The sequence below is a fragment of the Sinocyclocheilus anshuiensis genome, unplaced genomic scaffold, assembly GCF_001515605.1.
Source record: "Sinocyclocheilus anshuiensis isolate Anshui unplaced genomic scaffold, SAMN03320099.WGS_v1.1 scaffold637, whole genome shotgun sequence".
Classification (NCBI taxonomy): Eukaryota; Metazoa; Chordata; class Actinopteri; order Cypriniformes; family Cyprinidae; genus Sinocyclocheilus; species Sinocyclocheilus anshuiensis.
Window position 1 is genome coordinate 2,695,070 of NW_015539816.1, and position 24,329 is coordinate 2,719,398.

Sequence of the window (24,329 nt, forward strand, 5' to 3'; positions counted from 1 at the left end):
CCCCGCATATTAATAGCGGCTCCCTGATGCCCGCATTTTACATACAGTATAATTACCCAACGATATAACTGCGAGAGACAGTATTGAAATATATATTTTCCCTGCATTTCCGTCCTGCTGTGTGAGCTACTGAAAAGAGCCGCACTGTGAATCAGCCAATCAGAGCAGACCTCAACATTGAGCCGCACTGTGAAACAGCCAATCAGAGCAAAGCTCAACATTATTATTCATGACCCTTCCAAATAAGGTAAAAACAGACCATTTAATTCTAGTGACAAATCCTAGGGTTGTAAATGGACATGTAAAACATAGTTTTTTGTTAACTAAGCCACATACCTTCTATGTAGATATCAGAGAACAATTTAAAATATTGTATCAATGCATTCTATGGCACCTTTAATACAATGGCGCTAGCTAGCTACAACATGCTAAAAGATTTTGAGCCCGCATCATGTGGTCCGATAACTTTATGTGTGAATAAAGTTTATGAACTTATCATAAGATCAGAAATTCAGACTTCTCTAAGATGGGTTCTCACCTGTATGACGTGATCTTTCTCAGCTTGGTGACTGGTACATCATAGCCACACTCTTCTAGCACTTCCTGCCTGGCAATCTCTTCCAGAGAGAGGTTGGGTTTGTCCACCAATCCTGCGCACAGCTCGTAGGTCACGCCGGCCGAAGCGGGAGGTTGGTGGCTCGACGTCCCTTCACTTGTCTGTCCTGCTTTATCCTCTTCCGGGACTTTAGGTTCTGCTGGTGCGGCTTCCGCTGACTCTTCCTCTGAAGGTTGCAGGGGCTTCGGTTTGCTGCGCTCCCATTCGCTCATGTATACAGCTGTGGAGAAATAAGACATGTCACTCATCGTTCAAGAGTGCTTCCAAATACAAAGAGAGATGAGGAAACACTTTGATTGATGAGGTCTCAAACATAATGTTTTAGATCATGTAGGCACAAGTATGTGTTTGAGAAGAAGTTGCAGAGGGGTCCATAAGGGTGCCCAAGAAAGTTTTTAGAAAAGTATAAATAAATCTTTTTATTAGGGCTGTCAAATCCATTAATCACATCCGAAATAAAAGTTTACATAATGAGTGTGTACTGTGTGTGTATATTTAATAAATATGTAATATATTTACATATAATATAAATCATATAAATAAATGTAAAATATCATGAATATATATATATATATTCATGATATTTTACATTTATAAGTATTGTTTTTGAAGATAAATAGATGTTTAAACAGATGTTTTTGGGGAAAAATTATCTTATATTTTAAGAGACTTACTGACCTTGTAATAACAGTAATGGATTGCAGAATATATCTAGAATTGTAATCTGTCTACATAGTTTTTATAATGATTTAGTTATTTTAGTACTTCCACTTAAATGAAAATCAGAAATCCTTGGCAACTATCTGTAATAAATATCTGTTTTGATATGTTATTTTATTTCAGTTAATGACATTTCTTTTACGGTTTTAGTTAACAATAATAACCCTGAGCTGAACTCATGGTTCACCACACATAGGTTTGAACCTACAACCCTACAGATATCTATACCCAGATCTTTAGTATTACGCCCTTCAGACGAATGTACTGTACATTTGGGACTGACTGAGAGCTCACTTAAAGAAAAGCCATCCTTGAGAAGACTTGTTCTTATGTTTCCATGCACAAGGCCTGCCTTTTCATTTCAAGCATTGTTTGAAGACTACAGAAAAGAAAAGAAAAAACAGTAGAAAGACGTCTCTCTTTCAATGCAAGGCTTTCCTTCCATTCTGAGAAGCAGGGCGCCGTCCCTGGCGAGCATGTATAGAACAATAGTGTAACAGTGTAGCGCGGGGCCAAAGCTTTACAGAGAGCACTGAAAAATGCTCTGTTTGCACGACGACCATCGACATGAAAAATTTTCCATTATGAGACTGTTATTGTTTTAGAGGCATTCTACATTGCATTAGGTCAATATATGCCTTTGTGGTTTTCTCTATGTGTAATCTAAACACTGAATGTTTCATTTAGAAGTGACTAAAGATGATACAAGGTCACTAGACCAAATTAAAAAGCCTAAAAAGTCATAGAAAGTGCAACACATTTGAGAGAAATTACCTGAATGGATGTGGCAAGGTCCTAAACTGTGTTTTACCAGAAAAAATGTCTATTATCCATGTTATTGTCAACCAAACATTTCAACATAGAAACACTCTCTAACAGCAGTTATAAAACGGCACCTGATATCTGTTGCATATCAGATGCTTTAAAAAATCTGCAGCAGAACAAAAGATATTTCATAATCTCTTTCAAGTAGAGATAACAGAGGGATCTGGGTGTTGTACGTCACATTGTAACAAGATACAGTATAAATGAAGTATGTGTGAAAAGTTTAGATGTGAGTCTTTGTAAAATCAGTGTCAAGCTGTTGTTCTGCTGTGAAAACATACTACAAAAAAAGTTAGAATAACACATTAAAAGAAGATTTTAGGGAAGTTTTGAATGCATCTATCCCACACAGGCGCCTGGGTTGTGTTGGATGAGGGGGAGTGTATAGGTTAGCACAACTCAGAAAGATACGAAACAAACAGGAAGCATTAGTTTTGGTGTAAAATGCCTTAGAAGCTTTCTTGACAATTTGGGGGGTGGGGGTTTGAGGGCTTTTTTTGTAACAAGGTTGTGCAAAATTCACAGTTGAATTGAAAATGGTTATTAAATGCAAAATCAATTACTGAATTAAATTTTAATGAACAAAGAGGCAGCATCGCAATTCAAATTTGCTGGATTTGCAGTGCTGGATTTTTTCTAATTAGAAAGACAGGGAGTGAAATTTCTAATTCCAACTCATTCAGTAAAAGGGAGTCATAACCCTGATATCTGCAGTAATTGAAAAACCTTGCAGCCTTAAACCTTCTCAGGGAAGTAGAAAATAAGCTGTACAAAACAGTCATTAAAAACAAAGATTACAACTAAAATCAATCAAAATCAAAGACTCAAGAGTGAAAAAACATCAGGAATTAACAAGGACTGCAGGGAATTACCTGGGCGGAACTGCTTGACCAGGATGAAACAGTGTGAGGTGGTGTTGAAAATCAGCACAGAGACACTGGAAAGAGGAAAGAGCAACGAATTTAGAAGTTGAGTTGGCATTTAGAGAAGCGGTTCCAGTTTGATCAGTACTCAACAATGGATATCTTTGCTTCATGTTAATGCATCCAGTCCTGCCAGAGCAACAACACAACTGATCCAACAACTCATCTAGGCTAAGGGATAAAGAGAGAAAGTGAATGTGAGCATGTGTGTGAGAGAGAGAGGCACATGGACACCCTTGCTCCATCAAGCCCCAACAAATCACCCAGGATTAACACCTTGGATGTGGTCTTGGCTTTTCACTTTATCTCGGTTTGAGACTGAACATAATGCCCTAAGAAGAAGAGAATAAATCCCTGTGTCTTAAGGATCTCTGTATAATAGGCTTTACCCACTGAAGCATACTGTGATAGCCAGGCCTCGGTGGACTGAAAGCAAGCTAATAGCTCAGCATGGCATAAGGTTTCTGTACAGCACTTTCACACTCATACAAGCAACATCTTCCCCCACTCTTCAACCAGGACACATACCTGACATAACATGTCTCGAGCATTTATGAGAGCTATTAAAATATACAAATCATTGATAATAGGCTGAAAGTTAAATTTATTTAGTCAACTGTATTTATTAATTGAACTTTTAGAGATGGATCTTAATAGTACAAGGCCTTAAAGGAATAGTTCAATGAAAAATGAAAATTTACAGAAAATTTGCTCACCCTCAGGCCATCCAAGATGAAGTTGAGTTTGTTTCTGCATCGGAACAGATTTGGAGAAATTCAGCAATCACTTCAGCATCACTTGCTCACCAATGGATCCTTTGCTATGAATGGGTGCCAATAACTGCAAAAAGCTGAGTGTGTTTGTAAGTAATAAATCAAACATTAAGGCGTTTATCTTTAAACCATCGCTTCCGAAAGCAATATTATGGATATAGGACTCGTATTTTAGCTTGAAACATTTTGAAGTTAAAAATGTCTTGATTGATTTGTTTCTTATCAAGACGCAGCTTTTCTCTTCATGAAACTTTAACTTTAAACTATTGTTTGTTTAGGCTCATTGGTGTGAAAGTGTATCGATGTGAATTGATGTGAGACTACACGCTGTGAGATGCAAGACAAATTTTGGAAAGAATTCAAACAATAAAGTGTAATTGGACTGAATAATTGAATTGAAAAATTAATCTTAAAGTTAACAAATGTCTCTATTTGTATTAATTTAACAGACCTTTGAAGTTTGGGCAAAAACTCGCAGAAAGTGATGTGTTTTCATGGATTTTATTTTTTCATATGGTGATTGTGAAACACCTCAATTACATGATCTTATGGTGAAATTTGTTATTTTTCATGTTAATCTGGTCAATTTTGATCAAGAACAATACACTGTGGCTTTAATTCAGCGCAAGCAAAAATAGACATCGGCGTCAAAATGATCGCTGCACTGCCACTTCTGCTCTGCTACGCGCTGCCACACCGCCTCTGCGTACGGTGTGAATACTCTAATCTGTTAACATGGGCGGCGAAAAAAAAATGCTCTGCTTACGCGTGCGGTGTGAAACCGGTGTTAAGGGTAAAGCGTGCGTATGCGTTGTGATACTCTCCAAAACGGCAGAAGACAGTAACTCGGGGGAGAAGAATTGTTGAATAAAGTCATCATTTTTGTTTTCTTTGCGCACAAAAAGTATTCTCGTACCTTCGCAAAATTGAAGTTGAGCCACTGATGTCATATGGACTATTTTACCGATGTCCTTGCTACGTTTCTGTCTGGGAACATTACAGTTGCGTTGCTGTCTATGGGAGGGTCAGAGAGCTCTCAGATTCCATCAAAAATATCTTAATTTGTGTTCCGAAGATGAACGAAGGTCTTACGGGTTTGGAACGACATGAGGGTGAGTAATTAATGACAGAATTTTCATTTTGGGGTGAACTAACCCTTTAAATGATGGACTGAGTCATGTGGATTATTGTGATATTTTTATCTGTCTGTCTGATATTTTTATGTCTGGTCTCTCTACTGACGGCACCCATTCACTGCAGAGTATCCATCGGTGAGCAAGTGATGTAATGCTACATTTCTCCAAATCTGTAGGACGATGGCGAATTATCTGCAGATCCTGAGCACCAATAACAAATATCTAATCTTGTCAAATGTGTGGTAAGTACTGCCGCTCCATAGTATAGAGTCCTTGAAAGTGAAAGTGAAAGTAAAATGAGAGCACGCAATAGAAAGCGGTTTAAATAGCGGCCCCCTGATGCCCGGCAATTTATATACAGTCGCCTATACTTACTCAACGATATAATTGCGAGAAAAAGTATTGAAATATTTTTTTTATCCTCCCATCTCGTAGGCTATTTATTCCCTTTAGGGTTTGCGTAGTACACTTCATTTCCTTTCCGAACACGGAACTGGGGTGCGGCGGATTGCGGGAGAGGGGGTGGGGGGGAAGGAATCACGATGCCAGCTTAACATCGTGATGGCTGTCAGCCATCGGCGATGGACGATGGCATCGTCTATCAGCCCAACCATAATCTGTATCTTTTTGAGGTGATGTATTCCTTTAAGGTGTGGACACATTAATGAAATTTCGGCAAAATATCGCATGTAGCAATGCATGAATGGCAGCTTGCAAAGAAGTCACTTTCAAAACAAGCAACTTCCTATTGGTCAACATGGCAAATGCGTGGGCAATTTGAACCAGCTGTGAAATCTGTTTGGGCAAATCTTTCGGCTTCACACAAAATTCCCAATTGTCTTACAGCGCTCTATTTAAATTTGCCTGCAAAATTCGGCACAAGGCAGTAAATGTGACCGTGCAAGGTTTGCCGACTATCACAGGCCTCAGATCATTCTATGCTATAATACGTTGTATTAGTGTGATTGTTTCGATGGCAATGGAGAGAGACGGCTCTTTGAGTGGGGAAAGCGGATATGTCTGTAGAGGCAGGAAGCCCTGCCCTGCCTTTCCCATGGTGAATGCGTGCCAGAGATTACCACACAGCCTGAATGTAAACCAACACACACTCCTGAATCTTACCCACAATATGTATTCCCATACAATTTGTTCTCTCCTGTAATTTTGTTTTTTACATGGCTAGACATAGAAATAAGAGTCTTAGCAATGGGATGCACAATAAGGTACATCAGTAGCATTTTGGTTTAACTTATCAATTCTGGATATTTAGTTGTTAATGCTAATTTTCCTTATTTTATACTTCGATCACCTTACATTTAATCTTTAAAAACACTAATATCTTAGTGATGCACCAAAACTTCAGCAATTAAATATTTGAACGAAGCGGCAAAAAATGAAAAAAATAAAATAAAAAAATTCCAGTTTCGGTCAAAATTGTTTTGGAGGGCCACAATCATTGACCAAAAAACGTTAGAGCTCCTTCAATGATGAAAGTGCTCCTGAATTGATATGACTCAGATCATGCACAAACATTTGGTAGGAAGCGCTATCATCTGGAGACACAATGATCTGATGGTTTGACGCCTGATTAAGAGCGGTCCTGTAGTTTTTAAGGCACAAATCCAATGTCTATCAGTTAAGATCCTCCCTTACTGTTTCACCGCTGAAGAGCTGTGGACTGTCCCGAATGAAGAGTGCAGTCTGGGTCAACCTTTGAAATTGTGCAGCTGACAGGTCAGTGCCCCAGCGAGCCGAGGCATGTTTGAATGGCGCGCTCCTCACCGCTTCACCTCTCCACCCAGGAAATACTGTCGAAGTCACGCAGGACGCGTCACACACCGTTAAGCATGCTGTCCATTAGGGGTGTTTGGCTCTCGCTGCAGGATGCGATGCAACCGGAGCAGCAGGCAAGAAATCAGAGGACTGGTGCTGGTGATTATAAGAATTATTCACAACACTGTTGCACATCATATCACACTCACACATGATACACACTAATCAACACTCTTCAATGTCCTCACAAAAGACAATGGCTACCAACTCGTTACCTCCAAAACACCAGCAGAGCTCTCATTCGACTGTAGCAGTGGCACTAATGACCTGAACAGATGCTGCTTTTAATGGCTTTACCTTTCAACTGCAGATCACCTCATTCATCAAGCCACCAAACAGTGCAACAAAACAATGACTAGGTCAAATGGTGACATCAAATAAGAGCACGCACATACACAAAGTTTGGGGTTGGTAAGTGTTTTTTTAAATATGTTTATGCTCACCAAGGCTGCTTTATTTGATCAAAATACAGTAAAAACAGTAATTGTGTAAAATATTAAAATGTGAAAAATAGCCTTTCTATTTTAATATATTTATTCATTTATTCGTGTGATGGCAAAGCTGAATTTTCAGCAGCCATTAGTTTAGTTTTCAGTGTCACATGATCTTTCAGAAATCATTATAATACAATGATTTGGTGCTCAAAAACATTTCTGAATTTTGAAAACAGTTCTACTGCTTTTGTGAAAACAGTGATTTCTTTTCCTTCAGCAGTTTTAAATGAACAAAGTTCAAAAGAACAGCATTTATAACAGAAATCTTTTGTAACAATAAATGTCTTTACTGTCACATTTGATCAATTTAATGTGACCTTGCTGAACAAAAGCTTTATTTCTTCAAAAATTCTTACTGACCTCAACCCTTTGAATGGTAGTGTTAGTCAAAATAAAACCACAAACTCCCATATTCAAATAAGTTTTCAACCTTCAATGGATTTACAGCAAAACCTCCATGGTTTTAGTGGTGAGTACCTTGGTTTTAGTGGCTTCATCTCAACTCAGTCTTGTCCATGCACCTTGTCCTGAACTGGTTTGATACTGTGGTTTGATATTGTGACAATCTTTTCATTTCAGTTTTTCTTCTTCCCGTTGTTGCTTGAGTTGTGCTGGTGGTCCAAAATCCAAGTCCACGCAGCCGAGCTGATCGACTGTCATTTTCTTTCCGTGCTTGGTCATTTTATCACTTTGAATTTAATGAGGTAGGAAAAATGACTTGTCATGTTGTGAATGGTTCGAATATGGTGTTACAAGCCCACAGAAATCATGTTTTGGTTCGCAGACCATTTTCTCACAGACATGGTCCAGACGCTCCTCATCGAAGAACAAAGGCCTTCTTAAGAAACCTAATTTAGGAATGTGCTGTAACTCTTTTTATATTATTGGCCAGAGACTTTGTAGTCACTTTGCTCTCCTTGCTGAGAATGATTGAATCTCCATACATCTCCATGAGAAAATAAAAGTGTCTGGCAATATTGACACATGGTCCACAGAGGTACTCAATCCTCACCGTTAGCTTTAATGAACCCTGTATGAAAGGTCACCCGTGATCTCAAGGCAGCAGTTGACAACTGGAGAGGTACAAAGAGGCTGCTCTTAGGTGTGTAATGACCCAAAAACCGCTTTGGGTCGGTGGGAAGGGGTTGTGTGGGAAACAGAACTGAAGTTTAACTGCTTCTTCCTCTCTCTTGGACACTTCAAACCTGGTCAGGGATCAGCGAGTGCATTGAGGACAGGTGGAGGGTTGCAAATGCCTACCTAAACCTACTAAAACAGAACTGTGTATCAAAGTGAGAAAAAAGGGACAGATTTATTGTGACAAAGCTCAATGGAGACATGATCGTGTAAAAGACAGAACTGAAGAGAGATCAAGATGTGCACACATAAAGACTTTTGGGGCAGGGGAGACCTTATTGCTGCACTGTGGTGAGACATTCCAGCACCAAAAGCCTCAAATCCTTCCATGTTTACAGTCATCTTAAAGTATTATGTGAAAACATGCAGCTTAAAGGGATAGTTCACCCAAAAATGAAAATTCTGCCATTAATTACTCACCCTCATGTTGTTTCAAACCCGTAAGACCTTAGTTTACTTCGGAACACAAATTAAGATACACGCATACATTGTTTACATTCAGATCAAAGTATGCCCATATGTCGTGATACTGTCGTGAACAAGACGAATTGTTGAATAATGTCACTATTTTTGTTTTCTTTGCGCACCAAAAGTATTCTCGTAGCTTTGAAAAATTACGGTTGAACCACTGATTTCACATGGACTATTTTAACCATGTCCTTACTACGTTCCTGGACCTTAATCGTGGTAGGATCCTTGCTGTCTATGGGAGGGTCAGAGAGCTCTCGGAATTCATCAAAAATATCTTAATTTGTGTTCCAAAGATGAACAAAGGTCTTACGGGTTTGGAACAACATGAGGGTGAATAGGTAATGACAGAATTTTCAGTTTTGGGTGAACTAACCCTTTAATGCAGCGGACACCTTTCTGAGAATATGGTTAGACAGACTAACAGGAAAACCAAATCTTAATTTCTTACTATGGCACAATGTACTGATTACTGTAAAAAATGATCATGATTATAACAGTAAAAGACTGTAAAAATGCTAAAGTAAAAACCTGTTAATTGGTTAGCAATAAGCTTCTGTACTATAAACGGTGAATAACTGTGATTATATTTAAAGTAATTTTACAGTAAAATACTGTTATTTATTTTTTAAAAATTATGGTTTTTGGAATTGAAAAGGAACAAGTCATTGTATAATTTACAGTGAGTAGCCGTAAATGGACATTCCCAGAATTCCCTGCATGACACTTCACATTTGATGTTTTTTCATTGAAATAACTGTTTTTTCTTATCAGTTGTGTACATTATGGTTTTATCTTACATGTAATGTTGTTAAATTCATGTTTATTGCATTATTTCAGTATCGTGTGTTACCATGATGGAGTTTAGTGTTTGTGTGAATGACATTGTACACCTTCTATATATATATATTAGTATTTGCTTTCTCAGCTTGTGGAAAAGCTGTTTGTGATGAGCTTAGATTCATCATGTGACTTTCTCATCACCACCTATTTTAGGTGGTTATCAGTGTATTACAATGGTACAAAACAGATATTAGTACTTCAATAGGTTGGTATATTAACATTATATCACAATGAAATATGTTTGTTTTTGTTTTGTTTTTTTTACTGTGAATTTAAGTTAAGTCTGTAAAACCTAAAATGTTGCTACCATATTTTTTTCGGTAAAGTTCGGGCAACCACAGCTGCCGGTATTTTACCATAAATGTTACTGTTTTTTGTTGTTGTTTTTTTTTTTACAGTGAACACTCCAAAAGGAAAGAGATACAGTAAAACACAGTAACCAAAGAAATTATATTCAAAATAAGTCAGAGAGGGTTTACTTGTAAAATTATCTTGTTTAAAAAAAAAACAAACAAACAATAAGACGCATCCTCACCTATCATGGGTTTGCATAAAGTCCCAGGACTTCTTTGTCCCATTCTGTGAAAAAAAGCACAATTAAAATATCATATAATTTCTAAAATAACACAGTTCAGGTAAAGATGTAAAAAAACAACCAAGACAGACAGTCTGAATATTCAAAACTGTAGAAAGCCTTAATCATTGCATTGAAAGTTGCTTAAAAAAAAAAAAAAAAAAGTGACCAAACTATTGTAAACTTTTAAAATCCATGTCCAAAGATGACCTGTAAAGAAATCTTAGTTCCATTAGAAAAGTGGCCCATGAAAAGATTTTTGAAGGTTTCATTTAAAACATTAAATACTGATTTTTTTTCTGTCTGTAACTTCTATCAAGAGAATGTTTAAATTTCCAAGGTTAAAAGAGGTAGCTGGGCTGATGTTTTGAACAGTGCAAATATAATTGCTACAGTAGTTGCTTAGCAACTACATATGTCATCCATCCTAAAATTATATAAAAAGCAGTTAGTCACAGATCTTTCATTAATGCAAATTAATATTAATAATATTATTATTATTATTTAATAATTATCAATTAGTTGTTGTTGTTGTTTAAGCCAAAAGAAAAAAAAACATGCTGTACTGCTATAACATGTTCACATGAAAGATATCATGGATATACAAAAAATACCAAAGTTAAAGAGATGTTTAATCTTAATTAAACTATGAAATTGCAACTTTTAGATTTAAGCTCGATAAGTAGGTTTGTGTATTTGAGTTGTCAAAACACCCCAGCAATAATGGGAAAGGGTGTGCAGCTCTTAAAATGTTAGTATTAACAGCCTAGACTTATGTTTTGTGTACAGTGCATGTACAGTACTGTCTCACTCACCCTTTTATATAAACCTCTAGCACTTTTGATCACCACAGTGCCTGAAGACAGGGATTCTGTGAGACATGAATCTCACAAGAACTGACATGCTTCTGAAAAAGGTTGTTGGTGTTGCCTAAGATGACGGGGGAATCGGCCTAGTGCATGTGCGTTTGTACTCTATTTGACTGAACACTCAACTAATTGAACTGTGCATCAAAGGTGATTTCATTTGTAAGATGCTTGGCATCACAGAAGTATGTTCTCAGCAGATCCTTATCATATTTTCCCAAACAGAACAATTCAAATGATATTAAGACTATGCTTAACTCTGAGACTTTGCAGCCGATATTTGTCTCAACACATACTAGATCATGTGTCATAGCTGTGAACAAGTAGCCTACAGCCTTTATAACAAGAAGGTTTTGGAAATTAGTAATTTTCTTTTCATGGGTGCTCTTTATGCTTACACCCACAGTAACTATTCATTCACCATAAAAGAGTGAATTAGCACATCACTCCCAACTCCCAAAAATTAAGCATAGCTCAGCATAAGCAGCATCTTGTAGGACTGTTATGATAACTTTCATCAGCTAAAGAATCATGATAACAGGCAGCATCATGAGACAACTTTCACATTTTGCAGTGATGTTTATTATACAGAATGTGGTTCTAATAAAAAAATTTAAAAAAAAAGTATGAAGATGGAAATATATTATTATTGTTATACAATAAATGATTTACTCGCTTTCATGCAGAATTTCACTGTGGCCTAGTTAAACCCTCAAATTGGGCCTAGTTAAACCCTCAAATTGATGGTCACTTTATGCAGATTTGACAGTTTTTTTATATCCATATGTAGGTTGGTTGGTGTACAAGCACAAAGCCAGAAATAATCAAACGTTTCATTACACCTCTCAATGAACAGACACTGTGCTATTTAAAAAATGCAGCACCTTTTTCCAGTTGAACAGCTTAAGCGTGACCCGCCTAATCATGGTTGCAGGTCTGATCTGTTAATAAGAAGCAAAGCTCTATTAATGGAAACCAGTGTAAAACGAGAGTGTGGAAAGTGAACCTGCATACCAAGCACGGTCAGTGGATCTGACGGGGTCATGTTTGCTTTGGGCAATGCCGCTTTTCGTGCTAATGACCTGTATCTTTTGGCTCTGTATGGTGTCAGATCTGCTCCATTAATCCAAGAGCAGCTAGTTAAACGCTTGAAAGGGTCTTTGTAATCTTCATACTCAAGAATCTGCTGCTTTGCAACATGAAAGAAATGCATCCAAAAAAAACCCGGCATCCTTTTGACTAATGAATTTCCAATCATTGGTGATTGTTTAAAATTCAGTAATTCAGATTTGCTATAATGAATCATTTAGACTAGGGCTGTCACGTTTCGTCGATTAAATTTGAGTACTCTATTACAAAAAATCCTCGATTGCATTTTGCCCATCGATTAACTGGCAAAATAACGTACGTGGTGCACTCCATGGACGAGTATCCATGAAAAGCCTTATTAGACCATTTTCTAAGGCTGCACGAAATATTAAAACAATTTAAAAATCATAATAAAACATAGTGCTATTGTGAATTCACAAAGGCTGTGACTCAATTAAATAAATACAAGCTTCCGGTTTAATATGCCATTTATTTATATGTGTGTAGGTTGCGTGCATCTCAGAGCGACTCCGTTCACAGTAAATGCTGCTCCACACAAACAGTTGGCATTTACATGCGCGGAGTTGCTTAAAACGTTAATCTGAGAACAATGTGCATCCTTTTATCAGATTTATAATGTAAATCATTTATAAACCTACGCCAACACAGGAGAATACATCATCTTTCTAAATATGCTAACTGTTCAACACGACTTCAAAATAAAAGTTTCTGAGTTTGCTTTTTTACTGACTCAGCTCTGAGTTTGCATATTTTGATGCCCATATGTTCGTTCAAGAAATGAAAGTGACTGTAGTATTTCTATCATAAAGAAGTGACTAAATATTAAAGATTAAGAGAACATTTAAATTAAATGTTGTTTAATCAATATTAAACAAAGATTAGATTGCGCTGTAAAGTGTAAAAACAATTGTCAGGCCATTGGCGCCCTCTGCAGGCATTCTACATAATGTATATAAATTAGGATTAGGCCTATATTGTTTTATTGCATTATGCATTTTAACTGTTTTGTTCAATAAAACCATATGATCACTTCCTTTTTTGAACCATTTATTATTGCCTCATTGCTATTATATATGTATTTTAAGTCATTTTAAAGTCTATTGTTTGCTTAGATCTATTTTTATTACCCCTAAAAATGATCAGAGTAGTGTTGTCAAAAGTACCGACCACAATACCATTCGGTATTGAAATTTTAAAATGTCCATTTCCCGCTAACATTTGAGCGCTGTTAAGCAGTCATATCTGTTGAGTGCATGAACACAATGAGCGCGTTTACATGCACGTTCTTAAGCCGATTATGCTTAATAAGCCGAAAACACGCTTGGTCATGTAAACACGGTAACCCGTTTTCTTTTATCGGAGTAAGGTCATAAACGGCGTAAGCATAAACCGGTCACAACAGGTAGTTTTTTGCCTCTTACTCATAGGCGGAGCGTGTGTAAGGCTGGGGAAGGCTTAGACTTGGGGCAAAAATGGCACTAAATTGGACAAAAATGCCCCAGCACAAATAAATTAAATCTATTACGTCTGTTGCTAACAAAGTGAATATGAATAGACAGTGTCGATTGCGGCATTAAATTAAGATCTGATCATGTTGCACCGCATTTCATTTTAGGCGTTTTTACAGTGTTACGCATTTTAACCAATCACACACAATTCTGTTGAGTTTAGGAATGCAATGGCCAATCAGAGGCGTTCAGATGAGTCATCGTTGAAACAGATCAGTTTTGTTGAGCGTACGCGTTCGCTGACTGAATTCCGGACTCTTGCGAATTCTCTCATCATAAACAACAAAGCTTGGTTCACCCTCCGCCTATGCTCTTACTCTGATTTCGCACTGCATGTACAGTGCCTTGCAAAAGTATTCCTACCCCTTCATTTTTTTTCATATTTTGTTATGTTGCTGCCTTATGTTAAACTACTTTAAATTACTTTTTTTTCCATATCAATCTACACTCCATACACCATAATTGTAAAGCAAAAAAATGTTTTTTAACATCTTTGTAAATTTATTAAAAATAAAAAACTTAAATGATTCCATTGCATAAGTACTCATACCCTTATCTGGGACAGTTGAAATTTAGCTTAGGAGCATTCATATTGCTTGTAGATGTCACTACACTTCAAGTGAAGTTAACCTGTGGCAAATTCAATTGAACGGGTATAATTTGGAAAGGCACACATCTTAATTAAAGGTCTAACAGCTGATAATGCACATCAGAGCAAAAACCAAGCCCTGAGGTCAAAAGAACTGCGATAGCCTTAATGAAAACCCAGTCCAGAGCATTCAGATCCTCAGACTGAGCAGAAGGTTCACCCTTCCAACAGGACAATGACCCTAAGCATACAGAAAGAGTCAATTATAGACAACTCTGTGAATGTCCTTGAGTGGCCCAGCCAGAGCCTGAGCTTGAACCCAGTCAAATATTTCTGGAGAAACCTGAAAATGTGCATCTGCCCCCATCCAAGCTGACAGAGCTTGAGAGGTGAAGAGGCGAGGTGAAGAATGGCAGATAATTGCCAAATGATGATGAGAAAAGCTTGTCGCATCAAACAAAAAAGACTTGAGACTGCAAAGGTGCTTCAGCTAAATATGTAGTTATGTATGAATACTTTTTTTTTTTTTTAATACATTTACGAAGTTGTGACAATTCTGTTTTTGCTTTGTCAGTATGGTGTGTGTGGAGTGTAGATTGATATGGAAAAAAAAGTAATTTAAAGCAGTTTAACATAAGGCAGCAACATAACAAAATGTGAAAAAAAAAGAAAAAATTGCAAGGCACTGTAAACGCAATAACCCGCTTTCTGTCGGCTTATTGAAGTGCGCATGTGTGATACGTGACAAGAACGCATCGTTAGTGCAGATTTAAGTGCATATAACTGCATGAGAGGATAATATATGAGCTGTAAGTTTCTCGACATGTTGCAAGTTGACATGTTGCAAGCTTAATTTAACATCACAACTGACAAATGTATGGAATATTCTGAGTCAGATACGCAAATGATTATATTTGGACGTCACTACAGGGAAATAACCTGATTTATTAATGAAGACATGTAAACGCAGCTTACTTGCGTTGTCAGGTTACTGATGTGCATGTAAACGGGGAAAACTGGTTATTTTAATAAGCTGATATTTGTGAGTTATCAGCTTACTGGTGTGCATGTAAACGTGCTCAATGACCATTCAGCGCTGTTAAAGAACCTACTCAACAGCGCTCAAATGTTAGCGGGAAATAGAAGTTTTTAAAATTTCAGTACCAAATGGTATCACGGTCGGTACTTGTGACAACACTAGATCAGATTACTCAATTAATCGTCAGAATAATCGACCGATTACAGCCCTAATTTAGACTGATCTGTAAACTGGTTTAATTGGCATACTGATTGACTCACAATCAGATGATACTTGCAAGCAAGATATCTAGCTGATTAAATATTTTGGAGCAAACTGTACACTAACTAGCAAAATGTACAGTATATTCACTACTGAAATTTTCTCAGAATTTTCATGACTTTCCAATTATTCCTAGGTTATCCATGACCATGAAAAAACCTCCTAAAACAATTAAGTTTTGGTAAATGTTGTAAAAACAAGACTTTTCAGCAAAGAAAATAATTAAAGTTTTACTCAATTTTTAAAACAATATTTGAAAACTGTGGACTTATACACTGCAGAAGAGATGCTGTTCACTTCTCTAAAAGTGTTATAAAAACACCTGGGTCAGGAAAGAGGTCTGTGCCAGCTTCCCTAATCATGTCACAGCGATCCAAACAGTTTTGTGTAGGTGCTAAACTCTTCAATCTTTCCCGCAGGGTCAGACAAGTGGGGATAAAAAATGCCTTTTCATGGCAAGTGTATACTTGAGTACATACTTGTGGAGGCGAAAGTGGGTACGTTAATGAGTGGAGGGGGATGTAGCGTGCAGAGTTTTACACTGTCAAATGAAAGTCTTTATGGTACTATTATCTGAGCATTTCTTTGGTTCATAAGGGATGATGCCAACTACAGTATCTGAAGCAGAGACGACCCGCAGTTTACTGAGAAGCTTGAACATTTGCATTCCATGAACGCAAACCCTTAGTCTTTGTCTGAACACCAGTATTAACCCAACCATCACCAGCAACTTGAAAGAGCACAGAGAGGGAGAGGCTATGCAAGTTCATGCACCTCAAAGACAAGCCCAAAAAAAACGAAAGTACTTCAAATTGAGCATTAGCTCTTACAGGGTAGAAAAAGACACAAGAGCAAAGAGTAAGGGCTTTAAGATGAGGGTACAACAGATTAGAGTTAATGTTTGTTGCTCAACAGAAAACGATGCACATTCACATACCACAGACACCAGGTCTATAATCACTGCCATGACATCCTGAAGTATAAAAAAATGTGGGATTTCAGCCTCTTTGTAATACTAGTGCTGTCATAGAGAATGTTAAGTATTTCTGAGATAAATGTTGCGAACAGTTTTATGAGGGCTGTTTCTACTAGATGGCACTTTATCAGTAATGGCTGACTACTGATTTCACAAATTGATTCAATTGCAATAGTGTAAAAACATTAATAAAAAGAGTCATAATAAGAAGGTCTTAATGAAAAAAGAAATCTGACTAACTTGATTTATAAAATCTATCAATCTCAATACAGTTTCTTAAATTCATGCCACCACACTGTAGAAGTGATACTAAAAATGGCCTTGATTTCAAAGTGGTGGACCAAATGCTCACAATCTCATCTGCAGATAAACTCTGCAGTTGAATAAACAGCATGTAAACACCACAAGCCTTTACAAACCATGAGAGATATAAGCAACAGATTGAGGCAGGTACACAGATGCCAACGTATGTTGAGAAGACACATTTACTGTAAACATACAGGCAACTGGGAGCAATATTCCATTAGAATGGAAAAGAACAATATTTTGCAATAAAATACTTTTTAAGAGTAATTTAATTTATTCATCAGTGTAAGTTTTTGATGTTGCTTAATGAAATTCTGGAAAGCATCTCATCTAAACGGAGAAAGTGAAATCAGATTTCAGAGAGTTGCTCTGCAGGAACGGATCCTGTAGAACTAGACAATGTCCTAACTCATAAATTCAACTACCACTAAACTTATGGCTGTTAAATGCATTAAATGTAGTTTTTTCTAAATCAAACACTTTGTAGGAGGTCATCACAAGATGATTTACAGAAATTTTTTTTTTTAATAATAACACCAAAGCAAAAAAATCTAACATAGCTATGAACTAACAATTAGCAATCTACTTTTACATTATTTACATGAGTATAGTAGTTAATAGCATATAATAGTATATATAAAACTATATATTATGTGACTTAAATCCAGGTACATAAAGAATAAAGACTCCTGGCTCATAATGTATACAGTTGAACACAAGGTCAAATGACTCTGTTGAATAAATGATTCTGTTGTACAAGAAATTCTGGTTTAGTGGAGGGCTATAGGCTTCACTTCACAAGAGAAATGTGGTACACATTTGGCTGCACCACTTGGTCTTCATGGTAAAGTATGTTGTAGTACAAGGAAGTACATCATAACGTACAACGTTAAATCAACATCTGTCTGGGTTCTAGCCAGATTTTGAATCAACAACCATCAGGTTCCATGACACTTTTGCATCTTTTCTGTTAAAGCTTGAATCTGGTCACTATTCACAGACTTTTATTTTTTAATTTTCTCCTTTTGTGGTCTGAAAAACACAGGAGACATTAAAATGACACCAGACTGAGTAAATAATGACTGAATTTTAATTTTTTGGGTGAAGTATCGCTTTAAAGAGAAAAAACAGTGTCCACTAGAAATATTTTTAATCCATCATTCAATTTTATTGCCTTCAGAAGCCCTGGTGAGGTTCTTGCCGCTTTTATGGTTTGCCCCCTACGGGTCTTTTCTGTGTGGCCGAGCGTGTTTGGGGTCCCTGGTCTTGTACACAGATGGTGGGGGCCCTCATTATCAGGGCCACTCTCTAGGTCAACAAGAAAAGCCTTTTGGGACTCTGGGAATCACAAGCGACATGGATTACAACACAGATTACAGGGAGTGGAAGGAGATGCAGGGCCTTGAAATTATTGTGCCCCCTCGGTCCTACTCACAATAAAGGCTTATGAGTGAATAGGGAGGCGCGAAAGGCCTTGTTCTTTTGCATGCTTAAAGTCTAATTATCATCAGCTTGCAGTTCATAATGCTGTGACCCCGACAGCTGCTGAGAATTCAATTGCCGTCACGCTGCCATTTACAATCAAGGCCTTTAATTCCCACCATGTGCTGTTCAACTTCCCAAGATTTAAAGCCCTCATCGCACATTATTCCCACCAGGATATCATGTGCCAAGCCCTGCTGATATTCATAGTAAGAAAGAGGCTGTCCGGATCCGGTAGGGTGTGTTGGTGTGAAATACAAGGGATAATGAGTCATAAAGGAGTCATGATTTTTAAATCACATTCTTGTTTACTGCACTTAACCGTTTATTTGCTTCTAGAACCTGAACAACAGCCCAACATACTACTGGTGCTTAAAATGAAAGATGTGTTTCTTAGGGAAAGCAATTATGCGCCACCAGCCCGGAGAGGGTACAAAGGTTAATTGAGTCCTCAACCATACTTCAGATCTCAAAGGTAAACACTAAGACATCATAACATCGCAACAAACAATGTAACCAAACCCACCAAAACAAAACACTTTCTGTGTAAACAACAAAACCCCACCCTCCGACGTGGACACATGCTGATTGCCCTCACAGCTCAAATTACGACAAAAAAAAAAAAAAACAAGCATTCAAAATTTTATGGAAGGTTTCTTTTCAGCCTCTCAGATGTGACCATCATCTCTTGCTCATCTTTGTCTGTCATCTTTTTTACTTCCAATTTTGAAGAAGTAAGAGCAAATGCAGACGCGTCCACCGTTTGAACCCAATTGAAAAGGCTTTGTGTCGCTGCTTCTTTTTCCAGTGCTTGCACTTCAGAGCACAGGGGTAGGGATGAAAGAGATGGGAGAACAGAGGGAACTCAACCTCTGTGTCTCCATCTGCTTTCTCCGCACCCTCCACCCCTCATCGACCCCACTTCTCCTTCTGCCCTTCCATCCCACAGGTGTGAGCTTACCTCCCCAAATTGCCCCCTCCATGTACCCCCGCCCCCTTCAAGCTCCATGCTGGGCTTAAGTAGCACTCATGCCTCTGAGCCTGGGGCTACAAGTTCCTGCAACCATTACATTACAAATGCCTACTGTTGGGGAGGCAAATAAAGGTCTTCGATTACGCCGCCAGTTGATGGAGGGTAAAATAAACTTGTTTGGTTCTTACGATATGGAACACTATGACAGGCTTTTCTAAATTTAATCTGTCAATGACAAATAAGTGTGTCCACAAAAAGTAAAAGGGTTAAAAAACGAGTTAAATGCAAAATCGTAGAATTGTTGTTGGTTTTATATGGTTTAGTAAACCAGAAAAAATTATACAATGTTCAAAAATTTTCACAAATCATGAATTTTATTAACGATTTTACAGTGTTTTACAACCTGAATTAGCCTGGCCTTGTCATACAAAGGTCAAATTATCCAATATTTTAATTGACGCTTGACAAACAGTCTTTAAGATCCGCAAAAATCCTCTCTATGATGTCATTTCCTGTTTTATGTTGCCCCCCCCTTCCAAAAAAAAAACTATGATTTATTTGCAAAGAAAATAACATTTTCTTCAAAAAAATGTTTATTTTTTTTTTATTTTATTATTATTTATTTTTTTATTTATATTTATTTATTTTTTGTTAAAAAATAGACTATGCCAAATTACTTGACAAGTTTCTTTTTCTTGTTTTTAGTCTTTTTCCTCATGGTTTTTATAATCAGAACATTTAAAAATTTAAATTAATTTTTAAATTCAGAAATCCAAAACCTGCTTTTAATAAAAGCAATGTATTAAAGTCATTGTCTGTATGAATTGAATTTATGTATTTTTTATTAAAAAAAACAAAAACAAAAAAAAAACTTGTAACACTTTGTAACTTTGCTTTCACTAGGGAAAAACAAGCATCAGAAAACAACTCTAACATGTAAAGGAACACAGCAGCATTCATTATAATTTCCACTATGCTAGTGATTTATGAACTTTTCAAAGCACCACACATCATTGTTCCTATGAACAATCCACAATCTCACAGGGAAATGATATACAGGTCATAAATACAATGCCCTGAATTGCGGCTGAAAACCTCTAGCCACAAGATTGTGGCTATGCCATGCAGTGGGAAAATGTTCTTGGGTGCAGTCACTTCCAGATTCTCACCATACAAAACCAACATCTGTAAGAGAGAGGATGTCAATGGTGATATAGGGCCGCACAGTCTTGGGAAAGTGACAGTGTCCTGTCATCAGTTGTGTTATGGGTTTGGAAACAGTGGATAAGTAGTAAGCTTCACTGCTACACACTTACCACGCAATGCAAGATGACAGGCCAGCCTTGGGCGACAAAGAGTACTTAAGGCTCAATAGCCTTTCTTTCTCTTTTCATTTGCTTGTGCTCTCAATGTTTTAGAGTGTTTCTGTAAAGCTGTCAAAGAGAGGTGGTCTACACAGAGGGTAGGGTTAACAGCTTTCATGGGAAGCGCACATTGGTCACTCTCACCTTTTTCTTGCTCATTGGGCTCTAATGCATTCATTACCTCTCTTGCGCACATCTGCCTCACGTAAATCCCATTTCCTGTGTCTATTGAGCGCGCCCAGTGGCCTGGTGCTGGGGCGATGGCCGCCACACGTTTCCCATGGCCTCCTCACCCTTCTGCTCACTCCAGCGTCCCTGCCCCTATTGTTCCTCATCTGTTCTTCCCCACCCAGTGCACACTGTTGTCTGCCCACCAACCCCTGCTTTAATCCAACACCCCTCCTCTCCCCAATACACTCTCCTTTGATACCCCCCTTTCCTAGCCAAGACCCCTGCTGCTAAAGCAGTAGCCTGGCAGCTGGAGCGGTTGACCATGTTGGCTCAGCTGCTGGTTCTTGGGACCCGAGTGACTCTGGGCTCTGCACGAGAACAACACTGGAAACCGGCTCAGGCTAAATTTCATTATCCAACCACTCTAATTAATTACGACTTAATCCACTGGAGGTGGATCCCATGGGAGAGCACTGGATGACTACTGTACCTGAGATACAAGAATCTGCTATAGAAAAACCTGCCATAACAGATGACATGTAAAGGACAGTCAAAAATAATTTCTATCATGACAACTCTCGGAAGGATTGGCATGGTTATGTACATGACAATGTTAAAGATGCACTAAGCAATTTTTGCCAAACGATGTTGATATTTGAAAGCACCAAAACAAACACACCCATACCCCAACAGGACCTCGCCCTTATTTAGAAATCTCTGCCCCACATGTACGTACACAACCCTGGCATAACGACGATCACAGAAACAAATGAAGATGACACACAAGCATATTCAAACAAAACCCAACGCAGATAAGTTGCGTGAAATGAAGCAAAATCAACGTTACTCGCGTATCAAAAAGAAACAATGCAACCTCTGCGTCCGGTTCGAGCCCTTCCCACTCCACGAGTTCTCTCCACCGCTGGAAAGCTGCTCTGATATTTATGCGGGTCCTACCTCTTGCCTGATCATAACCCTTCTTTTTAATGTTTTGTTTCTCTGATATTTTCCTTTTTTATCTGCCATCTCTCTCTCTATCTATAGTCGATCTGCTAATATCTGTCCTGTGCACTCAAAGAGACATGCCCCCTTACTGCTGATTGGCTACAAGTGTGTTTTGGGACTCGGTCAGACGCTGTGGTCAAAAGCATTTTTTCAAAAATCGCTTAGTGCACCTTTAATGTGTATGGTCTTGACGGAAATAGATCTGCTACACAACGGCAGAGAAAGTACCAACTTGCTACTGCCAACACATCCACAACATGCTGCTGTGAGCATGTAAGAAATACTGCTGCTACACATATAACATGAAATAACCCCCATATAGCATACATGAATCTCCTCGTAGCAGATATAGACAGGTGGAGCTGGGGAAGGTGGAGGGTTTCTGAAGTGTGCTGTAACTGCTACAGCAAGCACTAGCCAAGTATTTGAATGTTGAGCAGCAAGCTCATTAGCTGCAGATACAAAAAGAACCAATCAGCTGCGCCATGTGATAATGATGTCATTATGTCAGATTGAGTTTGACCTATCCGACTGCGCCATCTAGAGTTTCATGCCAGAACCTTGGATTTGGCACCAGTGTTGAGACCAGATCACATTTTCATGGTCTTGGTTTTGTCATGGACTCAGGAGCATCTGGACTCGGTTAGACCCTCTTCCAGTATTGGACTCAACCCTCTTCTGTTCTCTGTTTTGACTCAAGAAAATAAAGGCTCCAAAAGGGGGTGCTGCAGCAATGCCATAGTAGACAATTCTTAAAAGAACTTTGTTTCCTTAGTGTAAAGAACATTTTAATAATCTAGAGAACCTTTTTCCACTATAAAGAACCTTTTGTAGAATAAAAGGTTCCATGGATGTTAAAGATTCTTCATTGAACCATTGATGCCAATATATTAAGCATATACTCAGTTCTCGACTTGGACTCAAATGGGCTTGTCTTGACTATAACGCACTTTAGAAGAATTCACATGCAAAACTTTCTTTTGCCCGCATACTGAAAAGCAGTGCATAAAACTCGCATATGTGGAACCTTCTAACTTGGTACATTACGAATGATTTTTTTTTTTCTAAACAGAGACTTGAATATGTGGATGAGCAAGTTGGTTTAGTAGAACACAGTTTGCAGGATGGAAAGTGCCATAATGCACAAATACATTTTCTCACAGTCACTGAAAATTGATTAAAAGGTGTAGAGCCAAGGTGAGATGTGTGCTGGGCGGTGGTAATATTTGAAAGTACAGGTGGCGGAATGGATTGGCAGCAACCGTCTACTGCTACATGGCAGCAGGGTTGTGTGGGTGGCAAAGCGCTGTGACTCAGTGATGCGGCTGGTGCTGAAAAAACTCAACTTCCTTCACAGAGGCAGCTGGAGGTGAGGATGCATAGATTGCACTTATCTTCAGCTGCACCTGAAAATGTGTCTGGTGTTTTCTGACCTGCACTTTAAAGCGCCCACTTTTAATGCATTTAAGACCTCCTACGATCATTCATAATGGAAAAGCGGGACAATTAAGGCCTAATTATTCTTATTGACTAGCCTGAATTCATACACATGCAATCCTGACGACACTTTGAAATTATTAACATGAATTATATCTATGAACTGACTGGCCTAAACATTTTTTTCACTCTAATGGACCTATGCAGTATTTCCAACACAAAGAAAATCTATTCAAATGGCGTGCATTACTATGACCTACCACAGTATCAATTTCATAGCAGAATCCTGTCTTTTTTTCAACAAATAGGCATGCTTAAGTGTTTAATCAACACTCTGTGAATAAGAGTCTTACAATGCAAAGGCAAAAAAAAAAAATGACAGCTTGCCAAACATTGCTAAATTTTCACAAGGTAGGGTATACCGCTCAGTAATTCTAACATAGAAATTGTTAGAAGGTTCCATGTATTTTGTGCATACGAATGTGCTTGTGAACAGAAATCTAACCAAATTAGGAAATCTTTACCAATAATCAGCCCTACACTTTAGTCACCTGTTAAAAAAAAAAAAAAACCAATTCTAAACAAAAAATTACATACCAAAATCATTGTCAAGTAGATGCCTTCATCTACTGCATGTTGGCATGGTGCTTGGTAAACATTAAAGGGGTGGTTCAGTGATCTTTTTCTAGGCTTGATTGTGTTTATGGGGTGCAGTCTAACATGTATCTACTGCAGGTGCTTGGTAAACATTAAAGGGGTGGTTCAGTGATCTTTTTCTAGGCTTGATTGTGTTTATTGTGTTTAGTCTAACATGTGTTAATGCGTCGTTTTTTAAAAAACGCATTATTTTTCACATAATTTACCTTTATTCCACACCGCTCTGTCCCTTCTCTGAGAAAT

General features: G+C 37.9%; 1 protein-coding gene across 1 annotated transcript in view; it reads right to left on the minus strand.

The window, feature by feature from the left end:
• Positions 1-24,329, minus strand: part of LOC107683965 (uridine diphosphate glucose pyrophosphatase-like) — a 50,692-nt gene that overhangs the window by 10,050 nt on the left and 16,313 nt on the right. The window contains exons 2-4 of the mRNA XM_016480073.1: positions 10,304-10,347; positions 3,034-3,098; positions 539-836 (exon numbers count right to left, since the gene is read on the minus strand). Coding sequence (XP_016335559.1) covers positions 539-836; positions 3,034-3,098; positions 10,304-10,347 — 407 coding nt within the window. The remainder of the gene's footprint in view (positions 1-538; positions 837-3,033; positions 3,099-10,303; positions 10,348-24,329) is intronic.